At 51.8% G+C, this 13,458-nt stretch overlaps 7 protein-coding genes across 7 annotated transcripts; 4 read left to right on the top strand and 3 right to left on the bottom strand.

Moving 5' to 3' along the window:
- Positions 1-79: 79 nt before the first annotated feature.
- Positions 80-862, top strand: CABS01_16497 (uncharacterized protein; the record flags this gene model as incomplete). Its single annotated transcript, XM_060549827.1, has 1 exon — positions 80-862. One exon carries the CDS (start codon positions 80-82, stop codon positions 860-862), a length of 783 nt encoding a protein of 260 aa, XP_060405478.1.
- A 544-nt stretch (positions 863-1,406) lies between these two features.
- On the bottom strand, positions 1,407-3,251 carry CABS01_16496 (uncharacterized protein; the record flags this gene model as incomplete). Its single annotated transcript, XM_060549826.1, has 4 exons — positions 1,407-1,933; positions 1,984-2,964; positions 3,014-3,073; positions 3,125-3,251. The coding sequence occupies 4 exons, from the start codon at positions 3,249-3,251 to the stop codon at positions 1,407-1,409; spliced, it is 1,695 nt and encodes a 564-aa protein (XP_060405477.1).
- Positions 3,252-3,786: 535 nt separating this feature from the next.
- Positions 3,787-4,827, top strand: CABS01_16495 (uncharacterized protein; the record flags this gene model as incomplete). The annotated part of the gene is made up of 2 exons (XM_060549825.1): positions 3,787-4,221; positions 4,555-4,827. 2 exons carry the CDS (start codon positions 3,787-3,789, stop codon positions 4,825-4,827), a joined length of 708 nt encoding a protein of 235 aa, XP_060405476.1.
- Positions 4,828-5,388: 561 nt separating this feature from the next.
- CABS01_16494 (uncharacterized protein) lies at positions 5,389-5,877 on the bottom strand (the record flags this gene model as incomplete). The annotated part of the gene is made up of 1 exon (XM_060549824.1): positions 5,389-5,877. One exon carries the CDS (start codon positions 5,875-5,877, stop codon positions 5,389-5,391), a length of 489 nt encoding a protein of 162 aa, XP_060405475.1.
- A 2,462-nt stretch (positions 5,878-8,339) lies between these two features.
- Positions 8,340-8,591, top strand: CABS01_16493 (uncharacterized protein; the record flags this gene model as incomplete). Its single annotated transcript, XM_060549823.1, has 1 exon — positions 8,340-8,591. One exon carries the CDS (start codon positions 8,340-8,342, stop codon positions 8,589-8,591), a length of 252 nt encoding a protein of 83 aa, XP_060405474.1.
- A 1,822-nt stretch (positions 8,592-10,413) lies between these two features.
- Positions 10,414-11,498, bottom strand: CABS01_16492 (G2/mitotic-specific cyclin; the record flags this gene model as incomplete). Its single annotated transcript, XM_060549822.1, has 3 exons — positions 10,414-10,725; positions 10,772-11,332; positions 11,388-11,498. 3 exons carry the CDS (start codon positions 11,496-11,498, stop codon positions 10,414-10,416), a joined length of 984 nt encoding a protein of 327 aa, XP_060405473.1.
- Positions 11,499-12,268: 770 nt separating this feature from the next.
- CABS01_16491 (uncharacterized protein) lies at positions 12,269-13,111 on the top strand (the record flags this gene model as incomplete). Its single annotated transcript, XM_060549821.1, has 2 exons — positions 12,269-12,607; positions 12,845-13,111. The coding sequence occupies 2 exons, from the start codon at positions 12,269-12,271 to the stop codon at positions 13,109-13,111; spliced, it is 606 nt and encodes a 201-aa protein (XP_060405472.1).
- Between the last annotated feature and the right edge of the window lie 347 nt (positions 13,112-13,458).

Below are 13,458 nucleotides of genomic sequence, written 5' to 3'. Positions count from 1 at the left end.
GTGGACGTTGACGCAACCTGAAGGCGACACGGGAGATGCTCTGGAAGCAGCGTGCAAGGTCGGCGCGGCCACGTCGCTCATGGGCGAAGCGTGGTGGATTCCTACAATCATCGATCCTGGAAGCGGGAGGCTCACGACCGCCTTATTTGAGCTGTGCAAGCCCCACTGCATTGTTGTCGACCGGCAAGGGTCAAGACTCTTCTCCGAGGCCGACCCGTACGGCGACGTGGGTCGTGCGCTCTATCATCGGTCTCGACACGATGACACCACTGCCTGGCTGATACTTGATTGGAGCTACCGGAGTCGGTACACTCTAGGGTCGCTTGGCCCTAGGGTCGAGCCGGTTGACGCCCTAGCTCGTGGACACATCTTCCGGGCAGACGACTTGGCCAGTCTCGCAGCTCAAATCGGCGTCGAAGCCAACGGTCTGTTACGGACGGTTGAGACGTGGAACCAGGCGTGCAACGACGGAGTCGATGGGCTATTCGGCAAAGGCCGCAGCAAGAAACACCTCTTCGTTGGGGACAGAAACGCAAAGCGACCAAACATGGGAAACCTTGATGAACCCCCATATTATGCCGTGAAGGTGACTCCGGGAGACGCGGGCACCAAAGGCGGCCTGCTGACGGACGGACATGGGCGCGTGGTAGATACACGTGGCAACGTCATTGGCGGCCTATACGCGGCCGGCAATTCATCGGCGTCGGTCATGGGTGCTACGTCGCTGGGAGCCGGGGTCACTCTCGGCCCAGCTATGACATTGGCTCATCTTGCGGTACTCCATATGTCCGACAGGCGGAAGGCTAGGGGCGAGCGAGGCTTTTCCTTACCCGGTCAGGAAGGTAGCGATAAAGATGCATAGTGATATCGCGGTGTGCTGGTCGGTCGGCTAGATTCTAACAACCGTGTCAAAAATGACCAGTTTCCCAAGTTGAAAGATTTACTCTTGAGTGCCTTGTTATCATGCTTGTGCCCAGAGTGACCAAAAAGATGTATCGTCTACCTCGCATCAGCCATCCGCTGAGTCAGAATGTCATATAGACGGAACTATTTGATATCTTGAATGTGTTGGTCTTTACCACTGTTTTATCATAAGTAAGCCTCAGGCAAGGCAGCGCACTTTTCTACATCGCGAAATCATGGATACGATACCGGTTCCTCGGGCACACGTTGCCTGAGTTGTTGCCTGAATCTGTTTGTTAACTATTGAGTCTGCTTCTGAATCGGCATCTGGGCATTACGGACGTTCACTGAATCTTGATAAACCACACCTGCAAAAGTACATCTTTGGTTGTCCTTCTATCGCCTCAAATATAGGTCACGACAAGATGTTCATCGGCAATTGATCAGCTGGCGCCGTCTACATACACCTTGATCGTAGCTCTAACCTTCTCATCCACCGACGTCTAAAGCTTCGCCTTCCGAGGCGGCTTTCCTGTGTCCTCCCACTCATTGCCATAGATAGGCAACCGCGTAAGAAAATTCTCCAAGGCCTCGCCATTGACGATGGGAGCTGTGATGTAGTCTTGCGCATTGGTCCTTTTTACCAGGTCCGGCAACAGAGGCATCAAATTAGTAAACGCCCTCTCCTCTGCCGTCCAGATCCGTGTCCGACTGTAATTGCCATGCTCGATGTGCCAACTAGCGTCTTCTCGGATACAACATTTCTCGAAGAGATCGAGCACTTCCGGAATCACATTACCAGAATGCAGTGCTGCCTCGTAGGCCATGCGTTGTCCGATAGCCTCCACCATAGCTCGGCAGCAAGGAAGGACCGCCGCATTGAACTCGCTGCTGCGGTGATCGCTGGGTAGTGCGGCCATTCTCGCCGCCATCTCGTCGAATACTCCCCTCTCGTACATGGCTAGAGGGCTTCTTCGATCGCCCGGCTGAGGCAGGCAGTATTTCTGTGCTAGAAGCTCCGACGCCAGGCCTGTCCCATGAGTTAGTCGGTGGATCTCAAGTCATGCATGAAACACATACGGATGCTGATGACCAGCGTGTCACCCTCTGCGACTGAATTCCCCTGGAACGTAGACGCCAGCTCGCTGATCTGGTTGTGGGCATATAACCCCTGCCACCCGCATCGTTCGGCAAGCTCGACGAGCAATCGAGATGAACGCACAACCAGTGCTTTGAATGCGGTCGCAAGACCTCTGCGGACGTCGGCGGCGGCGTCGGGGTTCATGAATTGCTGGACGGTCCATTCGCCATAAGCATGCAGAACCTCCCCGAAGGCCAGCGCCTTGAGTATGGGGCGCTGTTGCGTGCTGAAGCTCATGATAGACACCACTTGCCCGTGATTCCCGACCCCGACCTGCCGACGCTGGCTGTACATGGCCGCGATGCACCCGTCGACCTTCAAGGCGGACACGCCCATAATGGACAATGACAACGTCCCCACGGAAACACGCCAGATCTGGTCCAGGAACTCTGCCCGCTCGTCTTCGGCTTTCGCGGACGAACCAAGCAGCGCTTCGGCAGGAAGCTCGACGTTGTTGAATGTCGTGATGGAATGGTCCAACGGTTTCGTGCCGGGCCGGACCGGCAGGGCCCGCGACACGATCCCGGGGCGCATTCGGGTCGAGTCGTTGATAGGAACGATGAAGGGCTTGACGCCCCGGCTCTCACCCTCGACCAGAAGGCGCGCAAAAACCACTGCTATACGAGGGATCCCGGCCAGAGGGGTGGTTGGTGGCATCGCTTTGGCGGCGCCGAAAGCTGGCGTGTGCAGCACGAAAGACCCATCGTCGAGCATCGTCGCCGTCGTGTCGAGGTTTTTCGCATCAAGGCCGTGATCGATTTCCGTCAACATGAATTCGCCGCAAACTTTGAACTGTCGCAAATCTTCGAGGAGGGGTGCTAAGTCCGGTCGCTCAACTGCGAAACGGCCGATTGTTCCGATACAGAGGTTCAAGTGAATCGTCGCGATCACGAATGCAGTCATATCTCGAGCGGCGATCACTAAAGTGGCTTAGCATCAGACACTCCCTTGCGATCGAGGGTGACGTACTATCGAAGTGAAATCGCCAGAAGTTGGGCGAGAGGTGGAGGATGTCGTAGACCGTCAAGCCTATGGCCGATTAGACGACGTCGGTTCGAATCATTCCCTCTGTGTGCTTACCACTTCTCCGACAGAGGTCTCTCGCTCGCCCATAGTGAACCTGGATGGCATCCTTAGTGACTTCATGCCTGGGTTCCCTTGCTGCATTCCACAAATCGCACCGGCCGTCGAAAGGTGTTGACAACATCTCGCAAGTTGTTGGACAGTTGAATTGGAGATGTCGGTGCCAGGAAGGTGATGGTTCTATACAGGGCGTTGCTGGGACCCTCGACGCTTCCGCTTACGTGTGCGAGAAGACTCCTGACTGTGAATTTCCTCATTGATCGCCATAGGTGAGGTATATAGACAGTAAAATTATGTTCTTTCTCCAAGTCGGGCGCAGCACGGTCTTCTTTCCAGCCTTGGACCCACTCCGCGGCGTCTTTCGGCGACGAATCCGAAAGTAGGTTGCGCCAAAAGAATCTATGTTGACCAAAATGGATGTTGGCACGTCCGAGACGTCAAATTTTCCTTTCTGTTACCCTAAGTCGCAGAAAGAGCCTCGGTAGTAGCGTCTCCTTGCTGCTCTACCGTGGCGCGGCAGCAGCGTTGATAAGGGGCAATGTTCTCGGCGGTCACAGTGCGCCTCCGACGTCTCTACGACTTCATTCACTGTCCATCGGCCGCGTCTTCACTCCACGTCACCCAGTCTATCTTGCGCTTCCCAGGCAGTGCCGCTAACAATGGAACTACGGGATGCTGCCTCATATCCTCGGGAGTCAACATCTATCAGCGATGGGGAAGAGCTTCTCCCATTCCAAGCCACCTTCGACGCTAGCCATGACTTCGGCAACGACTCCTTCGACTGGGATGGTAGCCTTTCCTTGGAATCCTGCTGTGTGCCAGATATCTTCCCTTTGCAACTTGCCTCGAGCACGGTGTTCGACGACATAGGCATGAGGTCCAGCGCGTCACCTGCTTCAGCTCAAGCCGAGACCGGCAGGAAACAGAAGAAAGAAACGTATGCGGATCTGATATACAAGGCGCTCATCAGCCAAGACGCACATCAAATGACGTTAAAGGACCTCTATCAGTGGTTCATAGATAACACCGAGAAGCCAAAGGAACGGCAACGAGGCTGGAAGAATAGTGTCCGCTCCAACCTTAGTCTGAACCAGGTTAGTTCTTATGTTTGCAGCCTGCTCGGATTGCCTCCAGAATCTTTCTCTGTTTTTCTGCTTTTCCGTTTTTCAGAAACTAGAAAGAAGACAGAAACGAAAAGTGACGGCGCCTGCGTACGTCCATAGAAGCGAAATTGGTTAACGTTGTTCGGTTAGGCATTCCAACGACTTGCAGGCAAAACGTCTCGCTGGAGTCTCGCAGCTTGTTTCGTAGAGGGCATTCGTCCAACGCATAACTACCGAAACTCCCGAATGAGGAAAAACCCCGTCATATCGACCAAGAAAAACAGAATGGTGGTCCCTAAACCTCTGGTCTCGAGGATTCGCAAGGCCCGGAGCAAGAACCTTAGACGTCCCGCAAGCCGTATCGACCCCCAATCTTCAGATGGCGTCTCATCCTACTCGTTACAGAATCAACTGTTGGCCGAGCACATCCCTGACTTCCAGAAATGGGGTTCCACAGCCACCATCCAGGCTTCCTATTCCATGATGTGGGATGCAGCATGGCCTCTTGGGAGTTCCAAGTACGAGCCTGCGTGGATCGATTTGGAGACGCATCTGCCATGGTGCTGTGCGTTTTCCCCTTCCCTTGGGCTGTGGTAAACCCTACTCCTAAAGGCAAAGTAGGTCACTCCTTCCTCCCTGCCAAACGTTGGAGATGAATCGGCTGCGTTCGTCCTCAAGTGTAAAGATACATACGTATCCTTGGAAATACAGACCTGAACAGAGTCTTCTGCTGGAGGGCTAGGGCTGAGCGCATATACTGTTGAGAAGTTTGCTTTTGACTCCAAGTAGCTGACGCATAGAAATCACAGCTCTACATTACTACATTAAGGGAATCTACAAATCTTCTGGGACGGACTTCTTACCATGCTGAACAGGAAGACATCTTCAAGTTTACGGGTAGCCGGCGAACGATATCACGTGTGGATACTGCGGGTTCGACTCGTTAAAGTGTCGCCGTGATCAGTGTACGTGCGCAGCCGGACGGTTCAAAAGAACGAATTAGTGTGAGAAACAGTCAATAGAGCGAGACCTCGGGAAACGCCAGTTTTCTACGTAATTCTATGGAAGTTTAGCTATGTAACTTGTTGGAAGGGTGCCTATCAAGCTGGCCGGTGCAATAAGATTGATAGAGAAACAAACGGCTTGACAGCATTCTTCTCAAGATAATCGAGAGATAATAGAGGTCCCATCAGGTGATTCAATCATGCCCAGAATGATGTCCTTCACCCTTTCACTATCATTGACAAGGAACTCGCCGGTTCCGTCCTCTTCGAGACCTCCCAAAGCGGAGACATGTGTACGGTACACGAACTCGTTGATGGCTCGTGTAAACTCCTCGGACATCTTTTTCCGCACTCGATCATTCCCAGACCTCTCATGCATCTTCGCCACGAGACCAACGCGGTGGTATCTTTCGTAGTACTCTACAAGGGAGTTGATCGACTCGGTGGTCAGCTTGAAGGCCACCTCGTCCCGATCCCTCATGTCGACGTGAATGATGTATGCCTCGATGTGGATAAGTCGGAAGTCGGACAATCGCTCGACATCTTGAATGGAGTTTTGGCGTAGCTCCGACTCTGAAGGATTGGGCACCATGATGCATGCAAGATACCAAATGCTTTTAGGAGTCGAGAGCGTTTTGATCATACATGTTTGGTGATGGAGGACGCTTTCGAGTGGTTCCATTTGTTTCTCAACGCTCCGAAGCGTCTGAGCCAGCCATGGCTGGATCGTAGGGCCCAGATCAATGATAGGTGCGATAGCTCGGGGGTCGCAATTCGCCACCGAGGTGTGTGTAAGAGCGTGCACCATCTCTGCAACCAAGAAATCAGGAGGAAATGCTGATGTCAGATGATACTATAGAGAACTTGGAGATAAGCCTTTGGGATGGATAGAAAAGGGGGATTGCGGTGTCAAAAGGAGTTCGTACCGAGAAAACCTCGCCGCAGCAAGATATTCCAAAAAAATTGATTCACCGGTTTTCGTGATGGTTGTTGATACTCGGAGGCGCGTCGGTGTTCAAGAGGTTGAGAATTCAGACTTTAAACTACCAACACTTATGAGATGATGCCCATTTGGCTATCGAATGACATGCGAGGCTTTCTTTGGACAGCGGTAACTAAAATGAATCAGTGTCAGAATGATGCAAGGATGAAGGCCAAGATAGGAAGAACGGGGGATGAGATGAATGGGCGCTGGTTTTATACACCAAAAACTAGCTGCATGCCATCTTTCCTAACCGTAACCTGTAGCAGACCCACCGGAAAAGGGGTCTGTACAAGAGCTATCTGGTCTTCGCTCTTCCGGTACCATTGCAAGAGGACGCGGGGGTCAGTTTCATGGGGAGGGATGCATGCGTATCCACACGTTGGCAGATGCGAGCCAACGTACACATCAGGTCGGCTCGTGGAGCACAGTACACCATGGCCCATTGGGTTAAGTCTTCCATTCTCCTCCCCATCCTCTCTCTTTTCCCTGACCCCTATGGATCACTTGTCTACACTTGTCCACACAAGTTCATGTCTAGCATGCTAACCGGCGTAACCAGAGATACTGGAGCCAGTTCTTGTCCATGGAATGAAGCCTGGCCGTGTCTTAGCATTATCGGACAACGTAACAGTGTTGCTAGGAAAATGGACGTCTTAATGTAGTTGATCGTGACAGAAACGGTGAGATCATTGATAGAAGGCCCTTTCCCTGTCCGTCTTATGCGTGAGAGATAAGGAAACACAAAACTACAGGTGTACCTAGGACGAGCCACCTCTCTTCTCAGGTTGCTGGATACATACCGTGTCTTACAGATTGGACAGAAACATCCCGGTTCGGCCTTTGTATTTGCACACATGATGAAGAAGATGACATGTTAAATCGAATATACCTCGCCACCTGGTAAGATGCAAAGATCTACTTCGCACTGCTAGACTGAGGCTCTCTGAATTGCGTGGCTTGCGGTCGAGTCACGAAAAAGCCTCCAAGTAGCACACCTGGGTCGCACAAAAACTATACCTACACGATGACCTTGAAGTTAATCATGACTATAGGGGTCTTTGATTGAAGAAAGGACGTCTCACCCGGGAGAATCGGTCTTCCAGGCAATGCGACGAAAACATTGTTCCATGTTCAAGTGAAAGTCACAGACACGGAGCAAGTTGTCTATTCAATTCATTGTGCCTCCTAGCGTTTGTGATTCAACCTCTCTTCGTCCTGTTCTTGGAGCTAATAGACCCCGGTGTATTCAAAGTACGTATATGAATATTCCCCTTGATCACAAGTGTATCCAGAGCATGGCAAATTAAGTGGTCTGACGCGCTTAGCGGAGTGGCGGAGGATTAAGGTTGTAGACCCAGCTTCTAGCCATGCCATTAATCCCGAGCAGTTGAAAGTCCTACGGATATCTTTGATCTCATATCACGAAGTTGTGCGGCCGCCAAAAAAGAAACAATATCGACCCGAACTTCACGAACCTGGGACGATGACTACCTGTCGTTTTCTGGCACAAAAGATTCAAAGCCTCCCCCCTCTTCGGCTACGCTCCGCGTTGACCTATGAAGGGACGCTTTACAAACCTACTTGACTAGAACGCGATCATCAGAAAAAACGAGAGCGCTCACTGGCTTGCGCGTATTGCTACTATGGTTCTCTATCTGTCTACTGTACTGATGGCCAATGCGCTGCGACCATGGCGGGCCGGCGGAATTGTGAGGGATCTGCGACTGAAACGGCCCATGGCTACAAGGTCTGCGCCAACTAAAAAGATGGTAGGACCGTCCACTGCGCCAGATGAAGGACGAAATCCGAGTCGGAGGCGCTTGTTCTGGAGCTACAAGCCGAGCATACTAAGGTGGATGCTATGACCTCGAAAGCCATAATTGCCTCCTCGGGCCAGCAGTTTTCTGGGTACAAACTCGATGCAGAGCCCACAGCTGTCTGGACGTCGATAAAAGAGTTCAATCCAACCGCTCGCTAGTAGGATATGTCGCCAAGGGCTTCTCGTGTAATCAGCGTTCACCGTCCAGAGTTGCATTGGCCGGTTACAGTTCGCCGCCAACATTTTGGGCGAATCAACAATTGAATCAAAACCCGTACGCTCTTCGCTATTCATCTTTGCCATGGCTGCGCCGCAGCACATGGTCGATTCCTCGCTTGATGATCTCACGCCAGGACTTGTCACGCTCGTCATAGACAAAGTGGGTGCCAGTATTAATTACTGCCGCGCTCACGCTGCAGCACAGGACGAAACGATACGCAGACTCGCAGCAGAGATCAACAGCGCGAGGACGACTGGGGAGCTACAACTGAAAACCCTGGACAACCAAGGTGCCTATATCAGAAGCCTGGAACACGATATGGCGCAGCTGTGAACGGCAACTTCCAAGCGCACAACACGAATCTCGCCACAACATGGGAATCTTTCTTTCACCGATAACAATCCACCGTGGAGACCTGAAGTACGATTTCAGGACATCTTGATTCAATCGCATCAGAATTCATGCGAGGGCCTTGCCCTGCTACTGGCGCCAGTAGAGACAGAGGCAAATAATACTTCTGTCTCTCACACGACGGCGGTTGGATGGCGAGCGACGTCGGGGACGACATGGAACGAGACTGACTGGCTGAGTCCGGGTGACGCGAATACCAAGGCATCATCGGCTGTGTCGAGAGTGTGAGAAACAGTGACTTTCAGAATCATGTTGGCACAAAGGCTAGTCGTCAGCGCATATAATATAACTAGACGTTGTCGAAGGTGGGGTTCATGACTTCTCCTGACAACGCTGGCCATGCAGACGGCAACATAGCCCCGCGTAGTCGCTTTCGCACATGCAGTCAATTCATGCCTTTACTTGTTCATTCTACTAGACAAGAAGTGTGTAGTTTCTGGTGAGTCTCGTCACCTCTGAGCAGCGTCATGACAGATGTGTCGGCAATCTCGCAACAAGTTGGACTGTTGGTCTGGTAATCTATTCGCCAAACGCCCCATCATCATAGCTAAATGACCTTGTCCCGCTGGAAAGTGGTTTACGCTACAGGTCCCTACAGCCTATTGGAGGAGGTGAGTAAGGCCTAAAACGTGGAGAACGACTTTCTACGCTCTGCGTCAAGGATTGTGTCCAAGTCATTTCACGTCGATGCCTCCGGGCGACTACACTTGCTGCATCGGCATCGTGACAGTTATGCCCAAAGAAAAGGACGGACCTCAAGGCGCCTCAAAGAAGACGAAGCTATTCGAGATCGCGTCATTGGACGACGATTTTGGGGTTCAATCGGAGGAGGTCTAGACACTGACGAGACGCTGACATGGATAAGATCGGGTGGTTCCGCGGGATAGCCAGAAATCCATCGCTCTACTTGGTTGAGGCATGCAAAAAGGGTCTTAGTAGGTAAACAAGTGCTGTAGGGGTATATTCATCTCTCTGGGGACCTTGTTGAAGTTGATTCCACGGCTTTTGACCATCTTGGTTTGGAACTAATCCAGGCAATTCAACCAATGAACCTTGAGGCCTGAACTGGTTCGATCAAGGGCTAGGGGCGACGTTCTCAAACTTGTCCGTTTGGCAATAAATCCATTATCCATGTTGAACCTTGTTTTGCTTCACAGAAAAGGATGAATTTCTATCCGTCATTCCTTGTGGGCCAGACGAGCCGTACGATACGAGTTGGGCCTTACGGCCTTTCGGTCTTTGCTCGCGGCTTATTCTTGCTCGTAGTTCACTAAGTAAGCTGCAGCCGTTTCCCGGTGATTTGATTCAATCGCGGCATGCAATAGGCCGTAATTGAGGCCCCGAGATGAAGTAAGGCCTCGTTTGACCTTTCTGCAATTTTGGCGTCTGTATGGAGCTGCACGTGTCCATGTGACCACAGGGTCAACAGGAAGCACAAAGTACTGTAAGCCTCATTCTTTTGAGAGCACTTGCTTGATACTGCAGGCAATTCCCCATGGATTTTACGGGCTTGTAGACCAGTCCTCACAACTCTACTGTGCATCCACGTCGTTCGAACTTTGCCTGGAAGAGACAAGAACCGTCGACTCGCGCAGGCTAGTTGGTTGATTATATAACATTTAGAAAGTCATGTGCTCTTGCGTAAAAGTGACCGATCAATCGTTAGGCTTGAGGTTTGATGTACATCGCAAGCTAATGAACAAACGTTTCACCACACCTGCCATACGTCATCGCTTCTATGCGTTCATATGCCCTCTTCGCATCCGCCTTGTGAGCTACATTCTGACGAGCTTGAGACGTTTTCTAACGAGCTGCCTGTTGACTCGTCCCAAGACGGTATGTACAGGCCCTCGTACTCCCACGGATTGAAACATCGTGGAAAGAAGACGCTCTCGGAGGTACGTTCTACAACCCTAGCAGCTTCTTGAAACTGGCCAACCCTCATGGCTTTGATAGGTGCGTTGATTTGTTCCTGTTGGCTGGTGTTCCACAGTGCAGCCATCAGTGGTCTCAGCTCTACCGCCAAGTAGCCAGAGAGCTTGACGTGCTTGTCGCTCTACTTCGCCGTTAGCTTTTGTTGCTGCTCCGGAGTATTTTCCTACCCAGTTGAGTTCAAGACAACTCCCCTTGAACGCGATCCGCAGAGCAAGATGGTAAGCCGCTGCTGCAATGCGGCTCGGTTCAATCCCGACGTATCTTGCATCTAGTAGACTGCATGCCGATAGATACTGCGCAAGGGAGAGTATGGCCGCCGCCTTCGTGTCTGCGGTGCTGATCCGGCGAAGGAACATGAACGGGCTCGGTGTTTTGAGCGTGTTATCCAAAACTTCAACTACGACTGACTTGATGAATGGGATGTCTCCTGGTTGGTACCGCTCTACAAGGCTACTATCGAGTTCAAACACAGAAGGTACGCTCAATCTTTCGAACTCGACCGCGATGGCGAAAATGACTGCTCCGACTAGGTCAAGATGGTATTCTGAAATAACCCTAACCGAGAGAAAGCGGTCAAGGCAGCTCACCGCTAGGTGGACCGTCTCGAGGGGGATGCGGAGGTAAGTGCCGAACTGGATGAACTTTGTACAGATCCGCAACCGCGACGCCCATCCATTCTTCACGCACTCTTGGATCTCCATGTAATGGAATAGAGGCAAAGCCTTTCGCTGGTTTTCATATCAGCATCAGCCTAACTCGCCCGTCGCTAGCGATCTTACTTACTTCAAGTATTCTCAAAGCAGTGAGGCTAGCGCTGTCATACTCTTTGATGATTTCCGAGTCATCTTCATGGGGCAGACACCACTCGTCATCTGCTTTGTGTAAGCGCGCCATTGAGATATTCTGGGTCTGCAAAAGCTCACCATTTCCAACATGCCACTTTGTCGCCCATATCTGGAAGCGTTCGTGGGAGTCAAGAGCACGGCCAGCCATGGACAATACTAAGAGAGGGCACGAGCTCTAATGGTCAATATCCTCGAGGAGTTTTTCTGTTTCTTCTATCGTCTATGGGAGCGCAGGTCAGCTGCTTTTATCATCTACAGTAGGGCCTACTTAATGGCTTTTTCAGATCTGTCTGCAGGGCGGGTTTCGGCCTTCTCCGTTCCTCCATGCCCCTTCCTTCGGGGAGACGTCTGAATTCTTGCCCCTTTCGCCATCGTATGAGACGCGAATCCTGCTCCACAGCATGTATCAGTATCAGTGCAGGTCTTCACGTTTCGCGTCCAATCATACATAAATTGGTCCTACCCGCCCATCAACGTCCTTTGGCCGATAACAATGGTGACCGTGGGATGGCGTCACAATGTCCGACCCCAAAAGAAATGGAAGCTATCCATCGTTTCATTTTCCAAAACCTTTTTAGCAGCGTGGTGAAACGTGTAGATTTCGTGCTAGTCGGCAAAGACTTCACAAGCCTTCTGCGTGGGGAATCTCCGAGATATCTGGCATTCCGGCAACTGCACCCACAACGCCAGGTGGGCTATCCGATCACCCACTACCTCGCATCGTCGAATGCTCACTACAACCCGAAAAGGAGAGAAGTAGTTTTCGAAGGCCTCACGTTAGCCGTATGGGACCCATCGATCGATCAAAGTGCAACTGAAATGACCGCGTTCGACATGCTGTTTTCTCACACTGCGACGACCGTCACAACGACAGCGGTCTTTTATGTGCAAGGACTCCTCCGTGTTCAATCAATGGTCATCGAGAATCACAATCTTTCATGGAGATCCAAGTACTGCCTGCCATTATCTTTAGGACTCGCCGGGTCGAACGGGGTATGCACGTGGGACTTTGTTCTACGCAGAGATGTCAAGCAACGGCAGCAGAAGCAGCTCCGTGACAATGCGCAGTCGGCTTTAGATCGCACGGATATAGACTCACGAGTTCGAAGTCTTCTACAGTCATCACTGGACCAGCTTCAAATAGTGAAGAACAAGAAGGTTGAGAAATAGTCAAGTAAAGGAGGCTGTCTACATTATAGCCTGTCAGCCCATTGTCGCTGGGTATTCTCCGCACCGCCTATATCGTTTCAGCATTCACTTCAACTCAGTCACACTCCCGAAACCCGGTTTTTCATGATCCAGAATGGAAATGTAGATTGACATCATGGGTTTGCTTCGCGGCGTATTGTGCCCATCTCTGCTTCGATAATGTCGTCTCTCTTTGTCTTTGAGTGACACAGGTCCACATTATCAATGCCAACTTGCTTGACAGGCCTCAAATGCTCTCCCAGGTCCGACTTGCAAGCGCAGATGTTAAAGGCCAAGCCCGACACGATGCAGCCGATCTCTCCCGGGTGCGCGCATGGCAGGGGCTGTGAGCAGTGGAAAGAATTGGATGAAATGGGGCGGGCCGGCACGGACATTATCGAGCATCTCCACCTAAACCCGGGCCAGATGCTGCTTCAGGGCCCGGGCCCCTCCTCGGCCAAGAGCTGCTGCTGAGGTCAGCATACCCCACAGCCGACCGAGCGATGGCAAACCCAGAGTCGGAGACGGCTTTGTATGGCACAAGAGGTTCGCAGGTGCTGGTAACACATGGGAGCATGATGTGAGCGTTTGTCCGAAGCAGCGGGTGATCCCAGGAATCGGGTAGGTACAAACGAGCCAAGATTCGGAACACAGAGTGATCTCCAGCGCCTGTCAACACCACATCGTTTCTGTTGTTGGTACAGTACTGTAGACAACGCTACTTCTCCAGAGGGAAGAAGCACTGCTACAGGCTCCCCCCACCCCCGCTCCCCCCTTTTTTTCCAACTATTATACCGTGATGGCTTGCGATGAGCAGGGTT

The sequence above is a fragment of the Colletotrichum abscissum genome (assembly GCF_030869225.1).
Source record: "Colletotrichum abscissum strain IMI 504890 chromosome Unknown Scaffold_103.1, whole genome shotgun sequence".
In the NCBI taxonomy this organism is placed as follows: domain Eukaryota; kingdom Fungi; phylum Ascomycota; class Sordariomycetes; order Glomerellales; family Glomerellaceae; genus Colletotrichum; species Colletotrichum abscissum.
The sequence above is the reverse complement of the archived record's forward strand: the minus strand, read 5'-3'. Positions and strand labels throughout refer to the sequence as shown.